We start from the raw sequence: 27,100 nt of genomic DNA, 5'->3' as shown, positions 1-27,100 counted from the left end.
GTGCGCTTCCTATACCGGAAGTTACAGCCGACCTGCAAGTGTTCACGAGCACGGCAGGCGTAAACCGGCAAAGACGAGACCGGGGGAAGAAGAGGGGCCAGTGAGTGAGCCGACGCTCCATGGACTGAAATATATTAACGTTGGTTCTTTTCGTTTGCTCGCTGTTTTTGGTTATTCGAGTTGAGCCGTTTTTAAATAGTGTTATTCGCGTTAGCTAGTTTACTGGCGACATTAGCAGTAACCAGCGTTGACGCCGAAAACCAAGTAAGTTAGCCCAGGTCGGCATCGATTAGCCCGCTAACATGCAACATTTCAACTACGCTTAACACATTGCTTTTATTTTGTTTTTTTCTGGCACATAGATTATCTGTAGTTTGTTGGTATCGACTGTCAGACATTTTTGTGAAGCATCTGTTCAAATTCCCAAACAAAATGGTTGGCTAAGTTATCAAAGAATCAGTTGTTCGCTGACGTCGTTAGCTGTGATGTAAGCTAGCGTGCTAATATTAGCTTACTGCTACGCCCCGAGGCCTTACATTCCCTAACGAATAACATCAGTTTTCTGTGGGAGACTACTTTTATGTTAGGTGTGAACAAACTAGTCGTATGACTTTCACAGTGGTGTGTTAAATTGGCGTTTAGTTAGGGATTTCTATGTACGACCGGGTCTTATTTATCATACAGCAGACATTACCTAAACTGGATTATCCGCCTACCAGGTTGTTATTGCGATGTTTAGCTCGGAATTACTTCGGTTGAATAACCTAATTTATGTTTTTTGTCTGCAGTTCGTCACTCCGAGCATCGTCGTAGCAATACCCTGACGTTTAAGAGCTGAAGCCCCCCGGCTGCTTTCAAGGAAGTTTTTGTTTGGGCTGTTCGCTCTTGGAGCCACATATTTAAGCGAGCCCAGTGTGCGAGAAGAGGAGTGTGTGCCTGGTGTGTGAGCAGCTCTTCCTATGTGTGTGACAATGGGGGACATCAGTGACCTGGACCGACAGATAGAGCAGCTCAGACGCTGTGAGCTCATCAAGGAAAATGAAGTCAAAGCACTGTGTGCCAAAGCTAGGTAAGCATCAGTGTGCTTGGACCAACAGCACTTTTATTTAATCAATTATACACTCTCGATTCAAGGCAGAAAACTGTTTAGCTGTTGTCTTATTTCTGAATACTTAAAGAACGGGAAGGATTGCGAATTAAACGTACTTTAAGAGGGGTGATATTTAGTAGAGCTTAAATATATTTATATGTAATGTTCAAAAGTAATGGGGCAGCCTCTTTGTCTTAACTATATGCAGACCAATGGCTGTTTCGACAAAGGGGTCACTACATGGGTGAGCTCCGCATGTTTGATTTGGCACAGTTTTACAGATGCCAAAAATTGATTAACTAGACTAGCCAGACCTGCATCAGACGCTGACCAGTTACAGCTGAGAATTTTAAAGAAAATATATTTATCTATTAACGATATATAACAGGAATAGTTTACGAGTTGTTAAAACTTAAACCCTCTGGTGACTGTTAAATGTCTATGCACTGTGCATATAAACATGCTACTGGGTATGTTGGGTAGACCTTGATCATGCAGTTTCTATACACAAATGCACAGTAAACAAAATAATATTTTTTATTTAAAGTTAATATTTTAATCAATCACCATATAAATGTTACGAATCCCACTGTCGCCAAGTGCTTGCTCATAGAGGCCCATTTGATTGTTTTCTCTGGGGATCTGACAGGATCTTTACTGTATAAAGCACTTTGAGGTCAGTGTTGTTGCTATACAAATAGAATTGAATTGAATTTTAGGACTAGGTTGTTTATAGACTAAATTTAATCAAGATTGAAGATCTTGGAGGAGTCCAGGAAAAAAAAAATATACGCAAAGGTATGCTACGATCATTATAGGATAAGGCGCAAGACCAATCACAGGCCTATTGTGAACTAGGAAGAACTGGGATAAGTCTACTGGATGCAAACTGCCATACAGACTCATTAAATGGAGCCTTATCCTGACTGACCTTTGTTAGCCAATCAGCTGCTCCTGGATATTATTAAATAATCAAGTAACTCAGATAAGGATGATGGAGAAACAATTTAAGCAATCTGATCTTAATTTGAAATGATTATTGTGGTTGGTGGAGGAGTGAAGGTGCCCCCCCCCCCCCCCCCCCCCCGGATCTGTCACTGGGCTTCAAAAAGTCGATCTGTTTAGTTTGGATATTTTTCAAGTTGCAGTTACATCACCTGTCAGCTGTGTTTCTGGAGTCACAACAGGAAACGGTAGATGTGGCCACTAGGGGGTGCTTGTCTGTAACTCAAGGATTGTTTTATGTCTGCTGTTAGTCTTGTGCTGTTGTGCGTTATTTGTTTATTAATAAATACACATATGTATTTTTATTTCTTTAGAGAGATTTTGGTTGAAGAAAGCAATGTCCAGAGAGTAGATTCTCCTGTTACGGTAAGTAACATCTACTCACTGTTGTCTCCGAATTTGCCTGGATGTCAGATAAATGTGGTAATAATGTTTCTCCTGTTATTTCTTACAGGTTTGTGGAGATATACACGGTCAGTTCTATGACTTGAAAGAACTTTTTAGAGTAAGTTTTTTTCTATTTGTTTTTAAAATCTCTTTTGCTTCTGATTGGGTTATATTTCATCGTTTAAGTATGATACTGCTGTTGCTGAGTTACAATCCTGCACAGCACTACTAAACTTGGTTAGTTATTAGAAATAAATGCAGCTTTTTAAATTTGATACTCTTGCCTGGAGTTTGAGTGTGTGACCATACTGAGTACTGATTCCATAACTGTATTAAATGAATAATTCGTATTCTTAATTCTGATGAAAATCTGGGTATCGTTCTTTATGTTTAAGGCAACGTGTCGCTCAGCTTTCACACTGCGCTCCTAAATTCATCAATAAATATATTTAAGAATATAAATCCAGTGAAAAGGTATTAGTAAAATTGGGGGGGGGGTACATTTTTATTTTTCAGCTAAAATATGCATGAGTCTCATTTCATACTGCTGTTACTTATGGACATCCTAGTTTCTCCTGTTATGGCTCTTCCTGTGAGTACACCTCCTCACACACTCACACAGTGAAGCTGACGAGAAACTTGGCATCATGTTATGTTGCTGTAAATGCTCCAGTAGAGGCTTCTCAATAAGATTTACAGCAGACGTAATGAAGAGCGAGAGTGGGTGCAAGCAGTACACTGCTGCTCCAATGTATCGATACCCAGTGTAGCTTTGAGTCAGTATTGGACCAAAATGTCGTCCAAATAGTGAATTGATGCTAGTTTCTTTTACTAATCTCATGTGAGGTAATATTTTGAGATATGGTATGTAGGGCTGCACGATTAATCGTTAGAAAATCGCAATCTCGATTCATACTTATGTGCGAGCTCATTTCCAAATGACGATTTAAAAAAAAAAAAAACGACGACGATTGTACCGCATTTTGATCCGGGACGTACTCTGCATGAAAACAAGCGCTCACTCTTCCTGCTCAACAAATGGCAAGGGCGGAGCCTTATACCACGTGATACAGAAGCTGTGCCGTGTGATGCTAAAATTAGCAGGGAAACAACAACGGAGAGCACGTCAGGGATGACGAGAAAGTGACGGGAGAAAATCCGTCCTGGTCAACCACCCAAACATCAATAACGGGAACCTTATACAGCGCTTCCCTATACCCGTCGAACTCCCGCAGGCACAAAGAAATTACGGAGGCTATCACTTATCACCTGACCAAAGATATGGCTCCCATCAACTCTGTGCAAAACGAGGGATTTAGGAAAATGATCAACACCCTAGACAAACGCGACACAGTGCCGTCCCGCAACTATTTTTCTATTGTTGCACTACCTGCTCTATACACGCAGCGTCGAGCAACGGTGGAGATGGAATTTCAAGCAGTACAACATTTTGCAGCAACGACAAAATGTGAGACATTTGTTGTTTTTATGTTTATTTATTGTTTTTATGTTCAGTCTCAACTGTTACGAAGTTGATGTGCATTTAATAAGCGCGATAAATATTTATACTGGAAAAGAAAATCGTGAGAGAATCGTGATCTCAATTCTAAGCCAAAAAATCGTGATTCTCATTTTATGCAAAATCGTGCAGCCCTAGTGGTATGGTTCAATCTTGGTGCATTGCAGGTCTTGGAGCCCATTATTGTGAGTTGGGGAGGTAGAGACTTGTGCACATTAAATTACCAGTATGCATCTGTTTAAAGGGCTTCTTTTTCATTTTTCTGCATGACAGGTGGGAGGAGATGTCCCGGAGACAAATTATCTGTTCATGGGTGACTTTGTGGACAGAGGCTTCTACAGTGTGGAGACTTTTCTTCTGTTGCTAGCTCTTAAGGTAGTTTGTCTGTCCACTGCTGAGCTACACCAGTCACAGTTTTTACATTTACTTTCCCACGGGGTGTCAGAACTCCCTTTTCTTCATCTTTTATCTCTGCTGTACGATCCAGGTACGTTATCCAGACCGGATTACCTTGATCCGGGGAAACCACGAGTCCCGGCAGATCACCCAGGTCTACGGCTTCTATGACGAGTGCCTCCGCAAATATGGCTCAGTCACTGTCTGGAGATACTGCACAGAGATTTTCGACTACCTTTCTCTCTCTGCTATTATCGATGGCAAGGTTAGATACGTCATCCAGCACTTACTTCATATGTAGCGTTTTCTTCTGAACACGTTACTGCTTTTAAAACTCCCTGTGTAACGTAGCTGTTTCATTTGTTTTGATATAATTCTGTGTCTGTAGATCTTCTGTGTGCACGGGGGATTGTCTCCCTCCATCCAGACACTGGATCAGATCCGGACCATTGATAGAAAACAGGAAGTGCCCCATGATGGACCAATGTGTGACCTCCTGTGGTCAGACCCTGAAGGTACAGACAGTTCACTTGGACATCTAAAAATTGAAATTGACGTTAACAAGAAACAGCAGTGGAGAATTAAAGGACTGTATGACGGATGTGTTTGTGTGACCAGTTTCTCTCTGCTTTCAGACACCACAGGCTGGGGGGTGAGTCCTAGAGGTGCCGGCTACTTATTTGGGAGTGACGTAGTGGCTCAGTTCAACGCCGCCAACGACATCCACATGATCTGTCGAGCTCATCAGCTAGTTATGGAAGGCTACAAGTGGCACTTCAATGAGACGGTGCTCACAGTGTGGTCAGCACCCAACTACTGCTACAGGTACATAGCTACATTAATCTCAGATATCTTGAATGGGGAAAGATGTCCTCGTCATGTAAATACTGATTTGGTCCCTGAAATATTCCAAAGGCGGATCATGTTGTCTTAGTATTAACAGCAATTACCAGTGAAATTCCAGCACTATAAATTGAAATCTACAGCTTATGCAGGCCAATGTTAAGATTGCAAATGTTTGGAAAGGCATACCTGCTGCTGTGTAGAGACTTGCTGTACAACAAGTTGAACCATGTTCGGGTTTGTTCTAGCATCAACTGACGTCAGCTGAATTGGCCAGTCAAGCCTCCATTCATGGTGGATTACTTTATAAACAGACTATTTGTTCTGTTTACCTTACTACTGTTGAAATATGAGATGGTTACCCCTGTGACAAATAAGCATTAAAAGCCGTTGTGTAACATTTTGATTCCCCATAATGCTTCATGCATGTCAGTCTGCTGCTTTGACCCAATTGGCATAGATACAAAACAATACTCACTTTGGGGAATGCATTTTAACAAGCATAGTAGTAAGGAAACTTTTATCTATAGAGCAGTTTATACCGTTGTGCTATGGCTGGGTGATAAAACACTAAAAATAATTAAAGTGAAAGAAATTTTCCTCGATCAAAATATGAAACATGGTCTATATAAAGTTGATATAACTCATTCTATTCTTAACAGGCGGCATGAAAGGCCACTGACAATCAGAATAGATGGGATTACATACATTACATGACTAATAAAAGGAAAAGTTTCCAGTGATCAGGCATGGTTAAGGCCATCTCGGTGTTGTTTCATACCAAAGAAATGTTTGAAACTGTGCTAATTAAATATACACAAGGCTCTTTTTGTGTATAACCAATGTTTGTTCCTCTCCTAACAGATGTGGTAATGTAGCAGCCATCTTGGAGTTGGATGAGCATCTACAGCGGGAGTTCATCATATTTGAAGCAGCACCACAAGAGACCAGAGGCATACCCTCCAAGAAACCAGTAGCCGACTATTTCCTGTGAAGTCTTTGAGCAGACAGCCATGACACATCCAAATTTCCAGTACCGTTTCACATCAGCTGCCCTCCATCCTGCCGCTGGATCGTTCTGTCAGTGTGAACTCAAAGCAGTGAGACAGAAAACCTGCCAAACCCTGCCAAGCTCCTGCACAGCTTCAGCTTGAAGAGCTGGATTTTTTGCCCTACTGCCCAAGCCTGACAGAGCAGTCACTGTGGAAGGTGTAAGGACGAGGTGGTTAATGGGCCCATGACTGTTGTCATTTCTCTTCAGCTACATAAAGATGGCCATTTCTTTCTGCTCTCCTTCCATTTGTTCTCATCTTCCTCACTCTGTGTAGATATGAATTTCTCCTTTCCTGGCTCAACTTTCACTACAATTGTAGTAGTTTTTTTTTTTTTTTTTTGTCCCCCTGCTGTGACAGACACTGTCATTTAGTTTTAGACGTATTTGGAAGGAGTGCTGTTTTTTTCTTCTTCTTTTTTTTCCTTCTCCTTTTTCATGATTTTTCTAAAGTATGCAGCCGTAGGAAGCTTCAGTTTTATCATTTTAGAAATTCCTTCAATGCATATGTTGTCTCTGTTTTTGATTTTTGTATAATTGTTGCTGCCAGGATTAAACAAAATGCCCTCTCTTCTCTTTATTTGCTGTTTAACTGTCTCCCACCACATGTGCTCCTTTTAACAAGAGCTTCCCGAGAGCTCCACACCCTCACATCTTAACACCAGAGATGTAACGACTCCCAACACGAGTCATGTATTAACCATTGCCCTCTTAATTTCTTTTAATCTACACTTCTCTGTAGGTGTGTCAATTTTGATATTGTGAAAATAAAGGTTTTGTATCTATGCTGATATATCAATTCAGTTGCACCTCCTTATGAAAGATGGCTACAAATCCACAGTTGTCAGTTTGTTATTTAAAGCAGACTTAAAAAAATCCTCTTGTCTAAGATGTTAGTCACAATACACTAATTGTCAAAATAGCATCATTGTTTGTTTAGACCAGGGGACGGAAACCTGCGGCTCTTTAGTCCTTATACTGCGGCTCCGGGTGGTTTGGGAAAAGAAATTAGAAGTATTTAGCTGAAGTGTATTTTATTTGTGTTTAGTTCTTTTTTTAAACTTGTAGTTCTAAATTGGAAGATTATTGTGATTTTGAAATATAAAAATAAAATATCTTATTTTTTCATCGCTCAAAATAAGCGTCACACTCGCGGAAGCCGGTATACCCGCCGAAACGCCGTGCATTTATCGACTTTCAAACCCAGATAGGCCAGTTATGGATCTTCGGATCCACATTATGTCAGTAACTTCTCCACCGTGAACTATGTTAAAAACAAACACCGCTCACGCCTCACAGATGAAAGCTTACAGTCCTGCGTAAAGATGAAAGCCCCGATTTGCAGACGCTGTGCGCAGAGGTTCGGGACCATAAGTCTTATTGTAAACATATCACGGCAGACCTGACAGTGTTTGCATGAACACGCTTTTCAGCATCTCTTTATTGACCACTTTTCACACGCGGTTGCTGTACGCACACAGCCGGCTGTAGCTTTTCAGCTCACAGCCCGACAACGCAACAGCAGAGAGCACAGACTTTAAGGTGGCGAGGCGTGATTGCGGGTGCCGCTCACGTGCGTCCGCCTCCCTTGCAGCGGCGCTGCAGACCACGCCCCGCCACACACATTAACCAGGTAAAATACATATTTAGGCAGAATTTTGCAAATATTTGTTTTTTTTTAGCAGCATAGTGCTTTTTTTTCCAATTACTTTTTAAAAGTCAGGTCAAGGCTCCAAAAGCCCAAAGGCGATATAAGGGTGGCGGCTCACAACAGTTTTTGTTTACTACATGGATTATTTTAGTTCAGCTGGGTGTCTTTCCTTTTGTTATATTTCTTTAAGAGTTCAAAATGTGTTAATTACATAAATAAAATGTAATTTTCTCTGTAGCACTTCATGGATTTCATAAGCAACACACCTTAGTTGCTCTGTGGATTATTTTAAAAAGCAGTTAAAAACTTTTCTGTTCAAACAAGCCTTTTGTTGATCTACATATTTTATATTCTTTACATTATGTACATTTGATCTTTTACATTGTGTATAATGTCTATTGATTGTATTGTTTATTTTAATATTTGTGTACAGCGCTTTGTGACTGCCTGTCTGTGAAAAGCGCTTAATAAATAAACTTCGCTTACTTCCTTTAGTTGTCCACACAAAGCATAAAGGTAAAACAAAACAAAACAATATATACAGTGTTATCTTCATTTTAGATTTCAAAAAGTATTTGCGGCTCCCAGTGTTTTCTTTTGCGTGGAAACAGGGTCCAAGTGGCTCTTTGTGTGTAAAAGGTTGCAGACCCCTGGTTTAGACAATGAAAAATGTGTGAAAGTATAAAAGTGGACAGCTTTATTTTTCCGTCCCTGGGGCACATAAGGCTGGCTTTGGTAAATAAGGTTTAAACGGGAGTTTGTCTTATTCACGCTAAAACAGGAATAACTGCTGTACCCGTAAAAACGTCAAATGTAACCCTCCGCGGGGACCACTGAGCCAAATAACTGCGACACTTAACTCGCTTACAGTCAATGCTTCGCACACGGAAATGTATACTAAAAAAGCCACCTTTGCCGCTTGACAAGTTTTAAGGCTAGTTTTTCTAGCTCGACCAAAAGTGTTTCCCCTCCCAAAGAAACCCGGTGTCTGTACTTCCGAAAAAAGGAGTGAAGCCCGGAAACGTCAACGGTCTTCAGCATTTTGTCGGCACGGTGTCTGCTCGCAGGTCTGCCAGTTGGACAGACGATAAGCCCAGTAGCAGGTAGGCTAAACACAGCAGTATCTTCGCTTTATTTCTGCTGTTTGCAAAATGCTAGCTACTTCACGCAAATGAATGTTAGAGCAGTTTAAACCATCGTGAGAAAATCCTGACTCCCACACTGAAAGAAATGGTTACACTGGAACCTATTGTTCATCTCTCCCGGGAATTACTTCCCACGATAAAGTTTTTTTCGCCCTAACCACAAACAGCTAGCGTACGAATGCACTTATAGGCATCCAAATCCCGCGTGGGAAATCTGCCAGGCTGTAATAATTATGTTAAAAACAATTTGTTTGATAATTCGTCGTTTCTGTGCTGTTTGACTGCACTTATCAGTTAACGTCCGCGTGCCATTGTCTACAGTAGCGTGCGAATGTCCGTTGGAAATGTCACAGTTAGTATTTCTTCCCCATTCAGCAAAATCAGTGTTCCGGTCATTTCGCCACACAAATATTTGATATAGCCGCTGTGCAGTGGCGGTCCTAGCTGTTTTTGCGCCCTGGGCGAACACTCCCTCTGGCGCACCTTGCAAACGAAGGGCGCCCTTACTCCCAGGAAATGGGCGATAGAAAACTGATTGGAGCCTATGCCGTTCCCAATATGCGCTGGCATGATGTCGGGGCAGCATGAGTACCAGCAATTTTTTTTATTTTTTTTTTTCCCCCATGCCCCTGATGGCGCCCCCCACCACGATGCCCCCCCCCCCCCCCAACCGCCTGTGTCGCCCCTATCAAAAACCGCTACTGCCCCTGTGAAATGTTGCGAAATCCATAAATAGTGGATTTAAAAGCTGTGTGTGGCAGTAATTTCTCAGACTCGCTGGTCTTGTTCAGTGTTTTCCAAACTAGACTTACTGGGATGAGGAAATGTGCAGCTCACGTTACTCACCGGGTTCCATAATCCCTTTTTCAAATGAGTCATCTGCCGTTATTACAGGCTGTCACAACAGTGACCATGTAAACGCTGTCAGAGTAATTACACAAATTGAAATATCGTTGCCAACTATTCCATCAGAAGACTGACAGGAGCGGTATGTAAAGAGCTGTGCAGTGGTTTGCTTTTTAAAATGCAGATTTTATACACATACATTTGGTATAATTCATCATTTACCTAATACAGTTTTTGTAACGTTTCTCATGACGTTTAACATTTCTGAGTAGGAATAAGTAATCGACGTGCACTGAGTCGAAGATGTGAGAAGTTAATGTCCACCTTTCACAAAGTATCTGCCCATTACAGCTTCTAGGGAAAACAATCCTTCTTTTCTTTCTTTTCTTTTTGTGAAGCTTGAAAAAATGGAGAGCCAGAGTCAGGTTTTGGAAAGGCTGCGCACAGCGTTTGAATCGCGTGTTACAATACCGGAGAAGTTTCGCAGGACACAGCTGACCAACCTAATGTCCATGATCAAAGACAACGAGGAGCAGATTGTAAATGCGCTGCACAAAGACCTCACAAAGGTACAGGACTGTGCTCACGTGTTCCACATAAAGCATGAACACATGACTGTAATTCTCCAACACATAATTACGCAACTAAAGCCTCAGGCTTTTGTTTGTCTTGCTGTATGATGATTTTGCAATCATGACAATTTGTTTTAAAGCCCGTAATACAACTGTACGGAAGTGGTTAACATCTCCTTTAAAAAACATTAAAGTGAGAATAGTTTAGTGAATTTAATCGATAAATCCAATGGTTTTATTAGTAGATTATTCATTGTTGTCTGCTGTTCTTAAATAAGCACTAATTGTCTTGCTGTTGTTGCTGTCGTTGCACAATAGCCAAAATTTGAGGCTATCCTGTCTGAGGTTGAAATAGTGATGAACGAGCTCCATTGCGCCCTCAGTAACCTCACAAGCTGGATGCAGCCGGAGTATGTGAGCAAAAACTTGGTAAGTTTAAAAAAAAAAAGACTTATTAATAGTGTGTGTGCGACCAAATAAAACAAAAAAGGAAACGTTACACAACTGTTTTCATGGCCCAAGTAATACTCCTCATGTCAAACAAGTTGAACCTCTTGTGTCCTCGCAGTCTTTTTCCTGCAGAGAGAAATCCCTGGCACCTCCCAGAGAGATTTCAGGCAGTGCCAAAGGAAATTCACCACTGCAGAATGATGAGAATGAATGTAGCAACTCTACTCTGAACGTATTTATTAGGAAATCACTGTTAAACAAAGAGCACAGACTGAAATACGACGTGTGCTGCGCTTTCTATTTTTTGCAAGATGAAATTTATGGCCAGTGCCTCATTGGCACATATAGTTTTCAGACTGTTTTTAATGTTAAATTTATAAAATGTATATGTCTAGCATTTACTGACAGCAATCCAGAATATCTTCATATATCTATGCATGTCCTGCATTTTGAAAAGCCTTTTCTTGCTGCATAATTTATTTTGTAATGTTTTCTGTTGTTCAGGCCACAAAGCTTGATGAATGTTTTGTACGGAGGGAACCTTTAGGAGTTGTGTTGATCATCGGGCCATGGAACTACCCCATGCAACTTCTCATCGTACCCTTGATTGGAGCCATTGCTGCAGGTAGTTCCACAAACACGCTTTTAGCAAAACTAAATCCTGAAGGCAACATTAAAATTGATGACAATAATGTAATCACAGGTACCTTGAGTGAGGTGACTTCAGAGATTTAATGCTAGCTCAGGAAAAATGTAACTGGGAGGGGCGTGGTGGTGTGACATGTGAATACCTCACAGGAGCGCGCTGAACAATCTGCAGACGTCTTAGGGATGTTTTGAAGTTCAATAATTCAAATGTGATGAAATAAAGGGATGACTAACAGTTCATAGACACAGTGGAACTCAACTTGGTAATATTTCTAAAAGTAAGAGCGAAAGTTTTAAAGTGAGCTGACAGAATTTGCAAATATGGCAACGAGTCCTAGAGTCCACCTTGAATGATTTTATAGACTTCACGTGCCTTTACATGCTGCCTGTTGTTGATGTCTTTGATTAGGAAACTGTGTGGTCATCAAGCCCTCCGAAGTCAGCGCCGCCACAGACAATCTGATAACGGAGCTCATCCCCAAATATCTGTCTAAGGTGAAATAACTGATAATATCAACCAGAAGTAACAGACAAATGAGTTTTTCACAATTGTTATGAATAGAGATGGGCACAGTGAACGTGACAGTGACGATATGACTGTTGACAGGACTGTTATGCAGTTGTTCGCGGTGGAGCAAAGGAGACCCAAGCCCTTCTGAAGAATCGATTTGACCACATTTTCTACACAGGTAAAAACCTCAGAGCACACAGGTATGCATCAGATGTCAGGAATTTTACATAGCCAAAGCTTCACTGTACTGTTTAGAGGTTTAGATGATTATGAGTTAATTATGACCTGTCTAATACAGCATGTCAATAGTAAAGTGACACACAATTCTCTCCTCTTTTCCCTGGTTGGCTTAGTAAGACTGAAATGTAGATTATCCTTTTCTGTTCTGGGAACTGAGTCTTCACCCGTCTTTGTTAGGTTCTCAGGCTGTGGCACGCGTTGTCCTCCAGGCTGCTGCAGTCCACTTGACCCCAGTGACCTTGGAGCTGGGAGGCAAGTGCCCCTGCTTAATATATGGTCGGGTGAATGCCACTGCTGCTGCTCACCGCTTGGTGTGGTCCAAGTTTTTCAATGCTGGCCAGAGCTGTGTGGCACCGGATTATGTTCTGTGCTCGAAAGCCACTTGTGATGCCCTTGTGCCTGCGTTGCGCCAGGTCCTGGAGGACTTCTACGGCAGTGACATTCAGAAGAGCCCCGATATGTCACGCATTGTAACACCTAAACACTGGACTCGTCTGATGGGACTGCTCAACAGGACCAAGGGCAAGGTCGTTGTGGGAGGAGAGCACGACGAGAAGGATAGGTACATAGGTGGGTTAAAAAGTATTTTAAGGAGGATTTGGTGTTTGGTATAAGACCGTATATTAGCTGGTATACATTTACTTTTAAATAAACAATGCAAAAAATGTTACACCAGTCGGCCACAACATTAAGAATACCTGCCTAATATTGTGTAGGTCCTCTCTTTCCACCAGCTCTGACCCGTTGAGGCGTGGACAAGTAATCTCTGTCTGGTATCGGGACATTGGTAGCCAGTCCCTTGGGTCCTGGCGGTTGCAGGGAAGGGCCTGTGGAGCGGGCTTGTTCCAGTCTTTCCCATTGTTGCACAGTTGGATTTGGATCTGGAAAGTGAGGAGGCCAAGTCAACACTTAAATTCTTTGTCATGTTGAACCGGTCTTGAACAGTTTCTCTGGTGTGATGGGACACATTGTCCTACTGGGGGAGACTGCTGCCATTGGGGAGTGCCATTACCATGGCAAGGTGTGTTGGGTCTACAAAAATGTTTAGGTAGGTGGTACAAGTCAAACTAAATAAACATCAATGTCAGAACCCAGGATTTCTCCACAGAACATTACTTTTTCCTAGTTTTTGTTCATTGTTGTGGCTGATCTGTGTTTAGATCACACTTTTACTTAATGTTTCAAGGAAAAACAAAAAGAGGAAATTAACAGTCTTCTTGACCATTGATGTAGGGAAAGTTGCTCTCCCAGCCCAGAGTTAGCCTTGCACCGCTTTTAAAAAAGAAAAAGAAATTGCCTTTCAGCTTTGAGACCTGTACTATATTGCCAGAATTATTTGCTTGTCTGCTTTCACATGCATATGAACTTGAGTGACATCCCAATTTCAATCCATATGGCTGAAAATACCTTCCGCGAATGGATGGATGGTTGAAAATGACATCAGCCTAACCTTTTCAGATCTAACTTCCACAAGTTTAGCAGTGTGTTTCTGGGAATTTTTGACTATTCTCTCAGAAGCACATTTGTGAGGTCAGAGACTGATGTTGCATGAGAAGGCCTGACTCGCAGTCTCTGCTCTACATAATTCTTCTCAAAGGTGTTCTTTTGGGTTGAGGTCAGGACTCTGGCAGTTCTTAGACACCAAACTGACTCATCCATATCTTTATGGAAATTGCTTTATGCACTGTTAGTGATGTTGTAACAGGAAGGGGCCATCCCAAAACGGTTCCCACAAAATTGGGAGTGTGAAATTGTTCAAAATATCTTGCTCTGCTGAAACGTTAAGAGTTCCTTTCACTAGAACTAAGGGACTGAATCCAACTTCTGAAAAACACTACACCATAATTCCCCCTCCACCAAACTTTACACTTGGCACAGTGCAATCAGACCAGTACCATTCTAGCGACAGAGAAGTGTGATTGGTCTCTCCAGAGAACAAATCTCCACTGTGTTAGAGTCCAGTGGCAGGGTGGTGAACACCACATGAAGTTTGGGGCTCTGTAACGGTTGGCTCTGCAGAAACGTGGTGACCTCTGTGCACTATGCACCTCAGTTGTTATTTTATATGGCCTACCACTTTGTGGCCGACATACTGTCGATCCTAATCGCTCTTACTTGGTTATAATGCAACAGCTGACTGTGGAATATTTTTAATAGTGAGGAAATTTCATGAGTGGACTTGTTGCAAAGGTGGCATCCTATCACGGTAACACACTGCAATTCCCTGAGCTCATGAGAGCGACCCATTCTTTCACAAATGCAGTAAAACTGCTTGATTTTATCCACCTTGCCATGAAATGATTGGAACACCTGAATTAAATGACTTGGATGGCACAGTGAATACTAGTGTTTAAATAGTCTCACTTTTTCTTAAAGCAGTCTTTATATTAGAGTGTGACCAGTGTATTGATGGGGCTGATATATTGGCTGACATTAGCTATTTGGAGATTCATTGGTGTGATGAGTGATTAAATGAGAATGTAAAAAGTAAAGAAGAGACAAGAGAAACACCCTTCAACCAAGTTATGCATGTTGATTTTGCAAAGTTTGTCCACCAGAGGGCGTTCTACAACTTTCCTGCTGGTAACATGGAACAAACAACAACCAGCAGATCAGATCAGAGTTGGGCAATAAAACAAGATTATTTTTAAACTGCATTGTCGTTAGCTTAGTAAAGACTCAAACATTAACTACATATAAAAATGTTAGAAAAATCTGAGTGAAAGGGGGAAAAGCGCAAACAAAAACCAAACAAATGGATTCATGTGTATTTTTGTACCCAAGTTACTAACAGAAACCAGGTCACATGGGTAACACACTTCATTATTTTTGTCAGTGAGATCATTATGTTATTCCTCTTTTGACTGCATCCTTTACAGGTCATCTCACCTCATTCCTTGTATCCTTTTTTTTGTCACACGTTTCTATAAAGTAGCTTGAGTCTGAATTTCCTTGACTGAAAAAAATGCATATATGAAAGAATATTTTGTCCTCATCTTTCCATAGCTCCAACGGTAGTGGTGGATGTAGCTGAAGATGATGCTCTAATGGAGGAGGAGATCTTTGGCCCCATCCTGCCGATCCTCACGATTGAGTCTCTGGAGGAAAGCATCAAATTAACCAAAACAAAAGAGAAGCCTCTGGCCTTCTATGTTTTCTCAGATGAATCCTCTGTAAGAACACAGAACTCTGCAGCCTCCACTTTCTGCTGTAACATTTATAACATTTAGTCTTTTAGCTAATATTGTCATTATTTCTTTAAGGTGGTGAAGAAGGTGCTGGAAAATTCAAGCAGTGGAGGATTCTGCTCTAATGATGGAATTGTGCACATGGCCCTGCCAGGCCTGCCCTTTGGAGGTGTAGGTATGTGTCAGGCTGGCCTGCTGAGAAAGAGATGTAAGAGATGCAGTCATATGCGTAATCAGTGTTCACTCTGCCATCCAGGAAACAGTGGATTTGGTCACTACCATGGTCACTGGGGCTTTGAGGCGTTCAGTCACCAGCGAGCAGTCATGCTGCGTGGTTGGGCTTTGGAAAAACTTAACGCCCTGCGCTACCCACCGTATAGTGATGAAAAGTTGAGCTGGCTGCGCTGGACCACCTCACCCAAGAGCTGCTCAATCATGTGATGACCGGCAAGAAGAGTGTGAGTGAGAGCGAGAGATGATGAGTAACGGTTCACATTAAGGATTTTGTAATAAGCCTTAGTAATTAAGTTTATTTAGATGTTAAGGCATTCGTATCTTACTTAATAACAGTATAGATGTTTAAGAAGTTGCTTTGAGTGTCTTAGTTATTTAGAATAACATTAAAATTCATTGTGGTTTGACTTATCCATGAAGGAGTCGCTCGAGCCTCGATTATATTTTCTGCATCCACCGGTCTGCTAAGATGTAGTTGGATGTAAATAACAAAAATTATGTCATCTTACTTACTTTTATGCTGTTTTATTAAATAACTCATTTTTGTTAATATTGGCTCTAAATAGACAAGTTTCTTATTAAGGTTCATGACTCTGTTATGCTCATAATATTTCTGTTATTTTTACAGATCCCCCATCTGGACTGAGCGCTGCATGTTGTCAAGTGTCATTCAAAAAATGAATAAAGTTGCATTCAAATAAATCATTTTAGTGTTGAAGCAGAAAAAGAAATAGCTCTTTTGAATTTATTTTGTTACCCAACAAAGACGATGTTTTATTTACCTCACTGGATTATTATACCTGTGGCAGTATCGGGCATGTCTTAGGAGTGATGATGCATATGATAAACATATGATTATTTCCTTTTGAAAGAGCTTTTCCCAAAGTGCTCATTTTCTGCACAAACTATCTGCTGAAATGTTAACTGCATTACTGACTTACTAGCTTTAAAAGCGAGTAATCAGAGATGCTTCCCGTTGCCTTTTTCCCCCTCTTTGTTGTCCTACCTCTACAAACTGTGCTGTATTAATCCTGTGGTTTAACTTGGCCTGTTAGACTGTACCAGACTGAGGTTCTTGAAGTCATGTGCCAAGTACTTTTTGAAAAGTTCCTGCCTTTCTAACAGTTTTGAATAACATCTGACATGTCAGGTTAATGTTTTAAAAAACTGTGTCGAACAGCCTTAAAAAAAAAAGAAAAAAGCTTTTTAAGAAAAGTAAAATTCTCTCTCATAATCTTTATATTATGAAGGGAGAAATCGGTGACCAAATCGGTGTTGGCTATGTTTATTTGATAGAGCTTTTTCTGAATGTTTTATAAAAGTGACTTATTTTTGTTCAAAATGATGTTTGCTGAGTGTCGGTATGTTAGAAATGTATCAGAATTGTAATACTGTACACTGACTAATATCATTGCATTGACAATGAGCATATCTAATAATACTCTTCAAATAGGGAACATTATTAAAGTGAATATAATCTTCAGTAAGACTTACAACTAGTGATTGAGACAATGATGCCTCCTGATAATTGCCTGCCTAAAATGTTAGCATGTTGGTCTTTTTGTAGCCAGAAGCTATCACGTTTAGCGGTGCAACGTTTAGCTAACGTTAGCTAGCTTGATTAACAAGGTGCCGATTTCAAACTTATTGTGTTAGTAATGCAGCTATACAAGTAATTTTAGCAACTTTAAACCAATAATGCTCATGAGTATCTTTCTCCTGTAAGTTGAAACCATATTATATTTGCCAGGAAATTATATTTTGTTATTGTTTATTCAATCTTCTGACATTAAAAACATACTAATTAGCATTTGTTAGCATATGCTGGTTTCATTTTCATGACGGTGAAATGTCTCATCTTTGCTACACTTGTGCAACTCATTGCTTAAAAATGCATTGTCCTATTTATTTACTTTTTTGGTTGGGAAACCAAAAGTACACTGACATCTCATAAAAGCTCATCTATCAAATATGACACACTTGGTGTTACATGTTAAGCATAATTATGATAATAGGAGTAATTATTACACTTTATTTTCATATGCTTCCTAAAATTGCCTTTTTGACCTATCAACTGATAAAACTTGTATTATTTCATGTAGATTTTTTTTATTTAGAGGTTGGTTGTGTTATTGTGCACACATGAATTTTTCTCTAACTTCTTAATGGAAATAAAAGATGATACTGTGTGGTAAGTTTACATCTGCAGTTGTTATAGACGACATGCTGTGGCGTTAAATGGCCGCGCATCTTAAATGTCAACTGTGTCCTTTCCTGTTCCTGTGCTGCATAGTTATGTGTAATTTTGTTACAGTGTTGCCGTTTTAACAACTGTACAGTTTTAGCCAGATGGTTTCTGTCACTGTTTTTCGTGAAGTAATGTGAATAATGTAACTTTGCTTCATGGTGTGACAAAATTAATAAAAAATAAAAATACAGTTTCAAACACAGCCTTTAACCTCCAGCTGAAAACTTAACAGTACACTACTGGATCAAGAAGTAGCACATTTTGTGAGTCATGTTTAACTGATCATATTTATTACAAATATTAAGCATCAGGTCATCAAATCAGGTTCTCTCTGGTCTCGAGTGGACATCAGCCAGGAGAGAGAAACAGATGGCTCTGTACTCTTAAGCTTTCCCCCTAAACAAGCTCATGTACAGTACAGCTCAGCCACCATAGAGAAAGGACCAAAGCCCACCCAGATGAAACACTGCTTTCCTTCCTGTGGTATAAATTATAAAAATCAACTACGTTTTAATATCACTTCTTTGAAGATTTCTTTCACAGAAATTACGTTTAAAAAAAAAAAAAAAGGAAACAGCACCATCATAAAAAGACGTTACTGTGATGACTGTACATGAGGCTGGCTTGGGTCCTGCTCATGTGTAAGCTACTACTGAGTGGAGGAGAAACACGGGGAGGCTGGATCTTGCTCTCTTGACTCCTGAAGATGATCTTGCAGCTAGCAGACAGCTCTGCTGTGGTGCGTTCATGGCTCTGGTTTGTATGAGGAGGGTGGATTTGTCCCAGGGGAGGCCTTCTCAGGATCTGTGGACTCTGGCTGGGGCGAGGGGCTTGCTGCTGCTGCTTCTGCTGCCGCTGGCTCTTTCTGCACCAGCTCTGGCTCATCCTGCCCTGCCTGTGGTGGGTGGACCAGGACCCGGTCGATGAGGCCAAAGTCCTGCGCTTCCATGGGACTCATGTAGCGATCCCTTTCCATTACACTTTCTGTAAGTCGGACAGAAATGAGCGTTTTATAGTTTAAATGTTTTAAACTAACTTTCCTCCTCTCCTTATACATATGAAAATCGGTTTCTTTGAGATTAGGGATGGGTATCGAAAACCGGTTCTTGTTGAGAACCGGTTCCCACTGTTTCAATCCCTTGGAATTGTTTGCCATTTTTGCAAACGATTCCCTTATCGATTCCAGTCGCCACGAATGACGTCACCACGTTGCGGAACGTCATTTACCTGGCAGGAAACATGGCGGCTCAAACGCTCAAAAGTTTGGTTATACTTTTCGAGAACGGATGACAACAGGGCAACTTGCAAGGTAGATATTTCATTTAAGGGAAGAAACACTACGAATATGCAAAAGCATTTGCTCACAAAACACGCGATGACCTTAAATGAATGTCGTGTTTTTAATTCCGCTCCGGACTCGTGAATCTCAACCCAGCAGCAGCGGTAACGTTTGCACGTCCTCTCCCGTTAATGCGGCAGGTAAATAATCAACTAACAGTGCGTATTATGTTAGCGCGATCTGCCTTATCACAAAACCTGCCATTACTGTGCATTTAGATGCTGGCAGTTCTCGCTGCAGTCTGCCGGTAGCGTCTCCTTTCAGGCCAGGATAGACAGATGTCACCTAGCAGTGACTAAGTTTGTGGTCAAAGGTTTGCACCCATTTGCCACAGCAGATGTCCCCAATTTTCGGCAAGTGAATGTGTTTAATTGTAGGCAGGGACATTACTGGATATTCTTGTGTAATTGCTACAGAATAATTTATGTTATACTTTGTTATTGCTACAGAAGAATATTTATTTTATTATTTTACATTTTTTTCCCCGGGGACCCTCTGACACCCCATTGAAGAGCCATAGACTGGATCTCTTAAGATCTCACTGTTGGGTTTGTAAGGCCATGCTACTCCTAAATTTCTATCTTGTTCAAAGAGAAGACATAAAACAAAGTTCTGAGCTAATCGACTTTAGTGTTCTCCTTTTTTAAAAAAGAATCGATAAGAGAATCGATAAAGAATCGAATCGTTAAACATAATCGAAAATGGAATCGGAATCGTGAAAATCTTATCAATACCCATCCCTATTTGAGATGTCTAACACCTCTGTGAATTCCAAATATTAATGTTCATCACACCTGCAAGTCCTACACTCTTCAGAATAAAACATTATGGCCACCCTCGTCCATATATAATATACGGTTGGTTATTTGCATGTCACACATTGCCACGAACTTGAGACGTGCACTCCAGGCCTGGATTAGCCTTCTTTGTCTGAAATCCAAGTTTTTTGTCGCCAGGAAACATGCAAAGGGGGGAAATCATTGTGCTGCTTTTGTCCTACTTTTAAGTTTGTACTGTGTTGTGGTAATGAGCTGCACAAACATACCAATGGTCTCCAGTAACTGGCCCGTGTGTTTGGCGTAGATGTTGTTGATCTGTCTTTTCAGCTTCAGGATCTCTTCAGCCTGGATAGCAATGTCAGTGGCCTGACCCTGGACACACAGCACACTGAATGTTATTCCCTTCTTTACACCAACTGACCAGTACTCACAGAGAGACTAACTTACTCTGGCCCCTCCTGAAGGCTGGTGAACCATGATGCGGGCATTGGGCAGTGAATGCCTCATGCCTGTCGTTCCTGCTGCCAGGAGCAAGCTGCCCATGCTTGCCGCTTGGCCAACACACCAGGTGGAGATGGGATTCAGAATGTACTGCATGGTGTCATAAATGGCCAGTCCTGCTGTCACCACACCACCTTAAAAAGAGACAGAATGAGAGCTGTCTTTGCATGAATTTACTCATTTACTTAAATACACTGCATTCAACAGAGACGTTAATTATGTCAGGCATAAAATTTCATCTGTGAGATTCAGATCACAAAGTATTTGGACTGTGTGATACCAACAACACAAGATCATCTGCTGCTGCTCTTATAGGTCCATATTTAGAATATACTGAAGTGGGCGTATTGTGCTTTTCCTCAAGTTTCATCACAATAAAAGCAATTTATGCTCATTTTAAAAATGGATAACGTTAAAAAAGACAAATAAATAAAATAAAAAAAATAAAAAAAATCAGGCCACCCTATGTATAGTAATCCCTTTGAGCTCCATTGCCGTGAATGCATGCTGTCAAAGAGAGGGGCTAAAAGGAAGCTCTGCCCATCTGCTGTTCAAACTTTTTATTTGGCAGCCAATCAGAAGAAAGGTGGCTTAAAGGGGCGGGGCTAGAACTGCTTCTTTGACTGTTGATGGACAAACTGGCTGCACCAAAGCCCAGTATAAGATAAATCAAGATTACTTTGTATTGTGAATCGTGCAAAGCTACTCTAACAGAGTCCAAAAGTAAAACATGGAGCTGACAATGAATATAGCAGGTCCACTTTAACTTCAATGCAACGCTAGTGCAACCATCACACCCACAAACAGTGTTACAGCACTTAATACAAACTGTACCATAAGCATACATGCAATGACCAAAGCTGAAGCATGGCCACAAACACCGACAGGCTTCAGTCACAAACAAAATGACAGCAGCCTGTGAAAGTGCCAGTGAAGCAGCTGGTTTTGCTTCTGTTACTACAAATCAAGAAACTGTTACTTTATAAATACTGCGATTAAAAACATCAATATTTTGAATAAGCAATAAAAAATTATAGTTAATTTTAAAGGTTTTAACTGCACTACTTTTTGGCAAAAGAATTGTAATCAAAATACAAATTCTTGTAGGTGCTGAGTGAGCCTTAGCACAATGACACAAATATACGAGAAAATATTGATAGTTAGTGCGAGTACTCTCGCAGTCAGCAGTGGTTTACTGTAACACTGACGCAGCTCAGCCTTTCTCCGTGGATCAGAAATGAAAAAGTAGTGCTCTAACAAGTTCTTTGCTGTTTCATTTTCATGACGGTGAAATGTCTCATTCCTTCATCCTTCTTTTCATAAAGTTTATCAATAAACCTCACAGCAAAATACTCAGATTGGAACTCTTCGTTTTGATTATGTCATACCAGGACTGTTGATGTACATGTGGATGGGCTTGTTGTTGCTTTCTGACTGTAGGAAGAGCAGCTGGGCTATAACCAGACTGGCTATGGAGTCATCGATCTGAGCAGACGAGGAAGAAAAAGAGCTTGAATATAAATCACTCTGAAAACATGTTTCCAAAAATCTTCAGGAAGACACTTACAGGACCCATTACACATATGATTCTCTCTCTCAGGAGGCGAGAGTAGATGTCATATGCTCGTTCACCTCTCCCCTGAAACAAAACAAACAAAAAACTAAACAAAAGGAGAGGATTTTAAATCAAATGACAAAGATGTTCTCTGTGGATTACAGGTCTGAACAGCACAGTATCTCAAATTCATACAGAAGGTTCACAAATATGCTGCCGCAACACAAATTCATGTTTTTACATCGATATTAGCAGGAATAAAGCCACTTATACAGATGTCTGTCTTTGCTTTGCCAAGCAAACAAAAATTCTCTCATCCTAAATCTTCATGATTCACACCTGTTTAAATTCTTTTTGTGCAACATTTTTGTTTGCAAGAGAAAAGAAACCATCATGTATTTATATTGTATATACACCTCTATACTGACTGTATATACACTTCTACTAAACACAGAAAGTCCTGCTTCAGCCGTTCAAATGATCACACTCACCGTCTGCTCCACGACTATGGGTATGAGTGGAGTCCGGCATATGGAACTGTGGTGGATGGATCTGCTGTGTGTCAGTGTCAAAGAACCGATACGCAACACCTGCTGAAAGACAGACAAAAAAATCCTCCCAAGATATAGGATCAACAACACTCCCAAAAGTTCAGTAACTGCAGTTTCCAGACATTTGATAACGACTGTGTTTAGTTTGTTCCTTCCCATTCCCTACAAGGCCACCTGGGTTGGCTGGAACACTGTTTACTTAGCCTGGCAGGGCGAAGGACACTGTCTCAGCTGAACTATGGACACGCACACACATACATATACTGATAAGCACTCACCGACGCATCACCCTCCCTACCCCGGATCCAACGCCACCTCCAACGCTTACCTCCCCTCTGATGTGGCCATCGGGTCAGTTGGAGGCGCAGTCGAAAGATTGCAGCGGTCCCAGATCAGATGTACACACTGGAACGCTTTCCCATGTTGCTGTCTGTGTTTATTGTGCTATGGTGTGTTGATATCTGTGCATTCCTGTATTATCATTTTGTGTTACACATTTCGATGTTTTTTTCCTCGCTACCTAGCCTGACCTGTCTCCCCAATGTGATGTTTGTGTATTGTATGTACGGTCGGCAAGGTCTGTCATCTTGGTTGTGGCCAAAGACCTGCAACTGACAAATAAAGGCTATCTCATCTCATCTCTCATTTACAGACTGCTGTTGCCACCTAGTGTCAAGCATGGCTCAGTCCTAGCTGAGACAGGGAAAAAACTTTGCCCGGTTTGTTGGGTCTTCATTTCTGCTGAGACATTTAGATGGTAGAGTCTGAATATGGTGTAAACAACATAAAAGCATATCTCCATCCTGCTTTGTATAAACTGGTCAAACTGGTATAATGGTGTGGACGATAATTTCAGTGAACATTTTGGCCCCTTTAATACTAACTAAGCATCATTTATAGGGCAGAAGTAACCATGTACAGCCTTTTATGATCTGCCCATCTTAATCGCTGCTTCCAGCATGATCTCAGACTGGTTTCGTGAACACGACGATGGATTCACTGCACTCAAATGAGTCACAAGATCTCAGTCTAACAGAGCACTTTGGGACGTAACAGAGATTCATATCATGAATGTGCAGCTGTCAAATCTGCAGCAAGTGCATGACACTATGTGTGACCATATGCATCATGTGAATAAAGGCCAACATCTCTAAGGGATGTTTTCAGCACTAGTTTGTTTTTAAGTGACAGACTAAAATTGCTTAAGGAGCAAACATGTTCATAAGTTCACAGCTGTCCTCGGACTAAAAAATAATCCAGAGAGAATTTGCTCATAGAATTCTGATCATGAGTTGAAACTTTTTTTCATACGACTATTTTGAACACTCTTTGTACAATCAAATAATAATAACAATAATACAAACTAAAAAAACTAAAGAAGCACCGCGTGGGGAGAAAGCCCCACAAACTGCTTTTAAGCTCGTTGTGTTTGCTGATCGGGCTCTCTGTGATCCTCAGTGCTGTTAGCGTACAGAGCTGGCAGCTTTAACCTCCTAGGACCTGGCGTCCACATATGTGGACATCACATTTTGGGTTATTTAGACCAAAATACTCAATTTTGCTCTACAAGGGCCTGATATCCACTTACGAGGACATTATACTGCTACTGTTCTATCGAAATTTTAAACAAATATCCTCATATGTGGCTCTCATTTTTCTTAAAAATAAGGTAAAAAAAAAATCTGGTAATTCTTTGTTTTTACATTCATCGAGTCCCAATATGCCTAAATATCAAAGAGAAATTAAAAATGCATGTCGTGGAAGAGTTCGAGTCTTAGGAAGTTAAAGGTGATGCCATCAGACTTATGTCACACAAGCTGTTAGCTAACATCATCAACACGACAGAATAACAGCACAAACCGCCGAGTACACATATAACCAGTTTGTGATGTGTCGTCTGCGGACAGTCAAGCTTACTGGAAAGGTTTTCAGTACTCACTCGTAACAGCATTTTGAAGGATTTTAGGGTTTAGCTTTCCTGTGTGACCCCGGAGCTCCTCCGGAACCAATTTCAACTTCTTCTTCCTTTGGTTTTATTGGCACTTATCCAACGGGTTTGGAGGTGCTATACCGCCACCTGCTGACCAACCTCATCGTGCTGGCTTTCTTCGTCTGTCAGTTGGCAAACCACGCAATGGTGCGTTTAACCCGGCTAATGCTGTTTCCTCAAACTTCGTGAGCACCTAAAAGAAAAAAGAGTTCCATTCAGAGGCACTTAGTCCAGCTACAAATCTATATAGTATGAAGAGGAAGCACGTGTTAAATAATAATGGTGAGGATTAGGAAGAGGCAAAGTAGTGAAAAATCAGGCACCAAGTATTTAAGAGCCTTCGTTTGAAATTAGTTTAGTTAGATTAATTAATTAGAATAATTTGTGCTTTGTTGTACAGTACTGTACAAAAGTATTGAGTCATATTTTGCTAGGATAATAGGATAGAGGTAAACGGACTGGTACTTACACAGCACCTTTCTACTCAGTTTTAGCACTCAAAGTGGGTTCTACTGCAAATCTCTTTTAGTACTTTGACACACGCATTCATTCAGTATTTTTATCTATACACAAGCACTTTTATCTAATATTCCCACACAAATACACTCAAACTCTGATGGATGCATTCAAAACATTGCTACACCCACTCCAGAACCCGAGCCTCAGGTCCAGTGATGTATTGATAATGTGTCAGTTTATATAGAAATACAGTATATAAGGCAAAAACAGAGTTTGCACAATTCTAATGAGCTTGAAAGTCAGTAAATGCTGATTTTCAGTTATTTTTCAATGCATGCTCTCTGTTTAAGCAGTCTAATGTCAATATGACCTGAAGAAGTCACTCAGATGAGTGACAAAATGTTTCTCCCACTAAAAACACTACATGTGTATAAGCAGACTCAACTTTCTGGGAGTTTTGCAGGCTCATTGAAAGATATTCCAAAGCCTTTTCTTTGAATGTTGTCAAGCTTTTGTTTTGTTCTCTATGAAGATGATCGTACACTGCTTCAGTATGTTTATATCGAGGTTCTGAAGGAGCCAGTCCATGACTGAGTGCTGCACTTTGTGTTTACTCTGGGAATGTGTTTGAAATTACTGTCATGTTTAAAAATTAGGCTGTTGCTAATCATATGCTTTCCAAATGGTAATGGATGTTATCTCATAATCTGATGCCAGTTTTCTGTGACCATAATTCCATCTATTTTGATAAGATCCCCAACACCACTAGCTGAAATTTCAGCCCCAAACTATGACATAGCCTCCATTGTGTTTTGCACAGAAGACAATCACTGCTGAACCTCACTACTGATGGCCCCGATACAAATACTGGGATGATTTGCACCAAAATTTTCAAATTTGGATTCATTGCTACATAAGACCTGTTGCATGTGACTTTCACAGGAAATCCCCTTGTGAGTGCAGAAATACAATTTTATGGTTTTCAAACTGTGTCCCTGCCTCGGCACTGGGAGATGTACTGAGATAGGGAGCAAAACATCCAATGCTCTTAGCCTCCGGCTGATGACCGTGCAGCTGACAACCGTGCAGCTGACCCTTGTTGGCAGAGCAAGTGCACAGGCTTAGAGCAGGAGAAACATCACGCCTGTAAAAGAATCTGAGCACTCTTGGAAACCAGTGACCTCTTCAAAAGGACAGGTGACAACTGGGAAAGGCTGGTGGATGACTAGGAAAGGCCATCTGCCAGCAGGAAAGACTGCAACACAAGTGGGTTTCTATTCACCTTACCTCAGGGGCTACATGAAGCCCCATAAAGCACCATTTCTTGACCGTAAATAAGCAGAAAGGAAGTCAACCCATGGAGTCTCTGAAAGTGAACAGGTGCTTCAGCTGTGCAGATATCTGGAGGATGTCACAGAGTAAGCTCCACACCCCTCTATCACACCTACTGGTTGGGTAAGGAAGAAGACTCATCGAATGGGAAATTTCCAGCACATTCTGTCAGTGTCCCAGGGAAGCTTGGTGGCACTATGATCATGTCCTGCCGAAGACACAGAACTAAAGAGCTAAACACAAAGGCTGGGTCACCAAACCAGGACCATGACAGTGTGTTTTTAAAGATTAAACCTTTTCTATACAATTTGTATTACAATTTCTGTGATGTGTTGTCTTTACTTCCTACATGAGCCTAAAGTCATTTTATTTTTATTTTATTTCACTCTTTTGTTTTATTTAGTCATGGAAGCAGCAACTTTGTAACACTGTCAGAAAACGAAAGTTTATTACTGTGTTATAATGGAGTATTATATATATATATTTTTTTAACTGAATGGTCCAAATACTTTTTCAGTCATGAACACGAACAGGATTTTATTTTGAAAGCTTGGACCGGAAGATGTACTT

The 27,100-nt window shown here is 40.8% G+C and overlaps 3 protein-coding genes across 7 annotated transcripts; 2 read left to right on the top strand and 1 right to left on the bottom strand.

Moving 5' to 3' along the window:
• Positions 1-7,084, top strand: LOC146670923 (serine/threonine-protein phosphatase 4 catalytic subunit B). Of its 3 annotated transcripts, none has more exons than XM_085403037.1 (9): positions 1-139; positions 789-1,069; positions 2,410-2,461; positions 2,550-2,600; positions 4,275-4,376; positions 4,489-4,662; positions 4,786-4,912; positions 5,033-5,222; positions 6,105-7,084. In XM_085403037.1, the coding sequence occupies exons 2-9, from the start codon at positions 960-962 to the stop codon at positions 6,232-6,234; spliced, it is 936 nt and encodes a 311-aa protein (XP_085259163.1). In that variant the 5' UTR covers positions 1-139; positions 789-959; the 3' UTR covers positions 6,235-7,084. The 3 variants fall into 3 exon arrangements, with proteins under 3 accessions (XP_085259163.1, XP_085259164.1, XP_085259162.1); XM_085403038.1 differs by having other exon boundaries at positions 16-100; XM_085403036.1 differs by having other exon boundaries at positions 56-264.
• A 1,804-nt stretch (positions 7,085-8,888) lies between these two features.
• Positions 8,889-18,222, top strand: aldh3b1 (aldehyde dehydrogenase 3 family, member B1). The gene is made up of 11 exons (XM_085403031.1): positions 8,889-9,045; positions 10,332-10,502; positions 10,824-10,934; positions 11,460-11,580; positions 12,013-12,098; positions 12,211-12,292; positions 12,532-12,924; positions 15,361-15,527; positions 15,618-15,717; positions 15,799-16,000; positions 16,405-18,222. Exons 2-10 carry the CDS (start codon positions 10,341-10,343, stop codon positions 15,981-15,983), a joined length of 1,407 nt encoding a protein of 468 aa, XP_085259157.1. The 5' UTR covers positions 8,889-9,045; positions 10,332-10,340; the 3' UTR covers positions 15,984-16,000; positions 16,405-18,222.
• A 70-nt stretch (positions 18,223-18,292) lies between these two features.
• On the bottom strand, positions 18,293-24,778 carry clpp (caseinolytic mitochondrial matrix peptidase proteolytic subunit). 3 transcript variants are annotated; one of them, XM_085403033.1, is made up of 7 exons: positions 24,689-24,778; positions 22,690-22,791; positions 22,211-22,282; positions 22,032-22,128; positions 20,590-20,777; positions 20,409-20,514; positions 18,293-19,008 (listed from the first exon to the last, which is right to left on the bottom strand). In XM_085403033.1, exons 1-7 carry the CDS (start codon positions 24,698-24,700, stop codon positions 18,770-18,772), a joined length of 816 nt encoding a protein of 271 aa, XP_085259159.1. In that variant the 5' UTR covers positions 24,701-24,778; the 3' UTR covers positions 18,293-18,769. The 3 variants fall into 3 exon arrangements, with proteins under 3 accessions (XP_085259159.1, XP_085259160.1, XP_085259158.1); XM_085403034.1 differs by having other exon boundaries at positions 22,690-22,788; positions 24,689-24,771; XM_085403032.1 differs by lacking the exon at positions 24,689-24,778 and having other exon boundaries at positions 22,690-24,675.
• Between the last annotated feature and the right edge of the window lie 2,322 nt (positions 24,779-27,100).

Source organism: Rhamphochromis longiceps, linkage group LG4 (assembly GCF_057381845.1).
Source record: "Rhamphochromis longiceps isolate RC_006_pf linkage group LG4, R_longiceps_female_GT1.1, whole genome shotgun sequence".
Taxonomy (NCBI): Eukaryota; Metazoa; Chordata; class Actinopteri; order Cichliformes; family Cichlidae; genus Rhamphochromis; species Rhamphochromis longiceps.
Note: the sequence above shows the minus strand (reverse complement) of the source record. Positions and strands in the feature narration are given on the sequence as shown.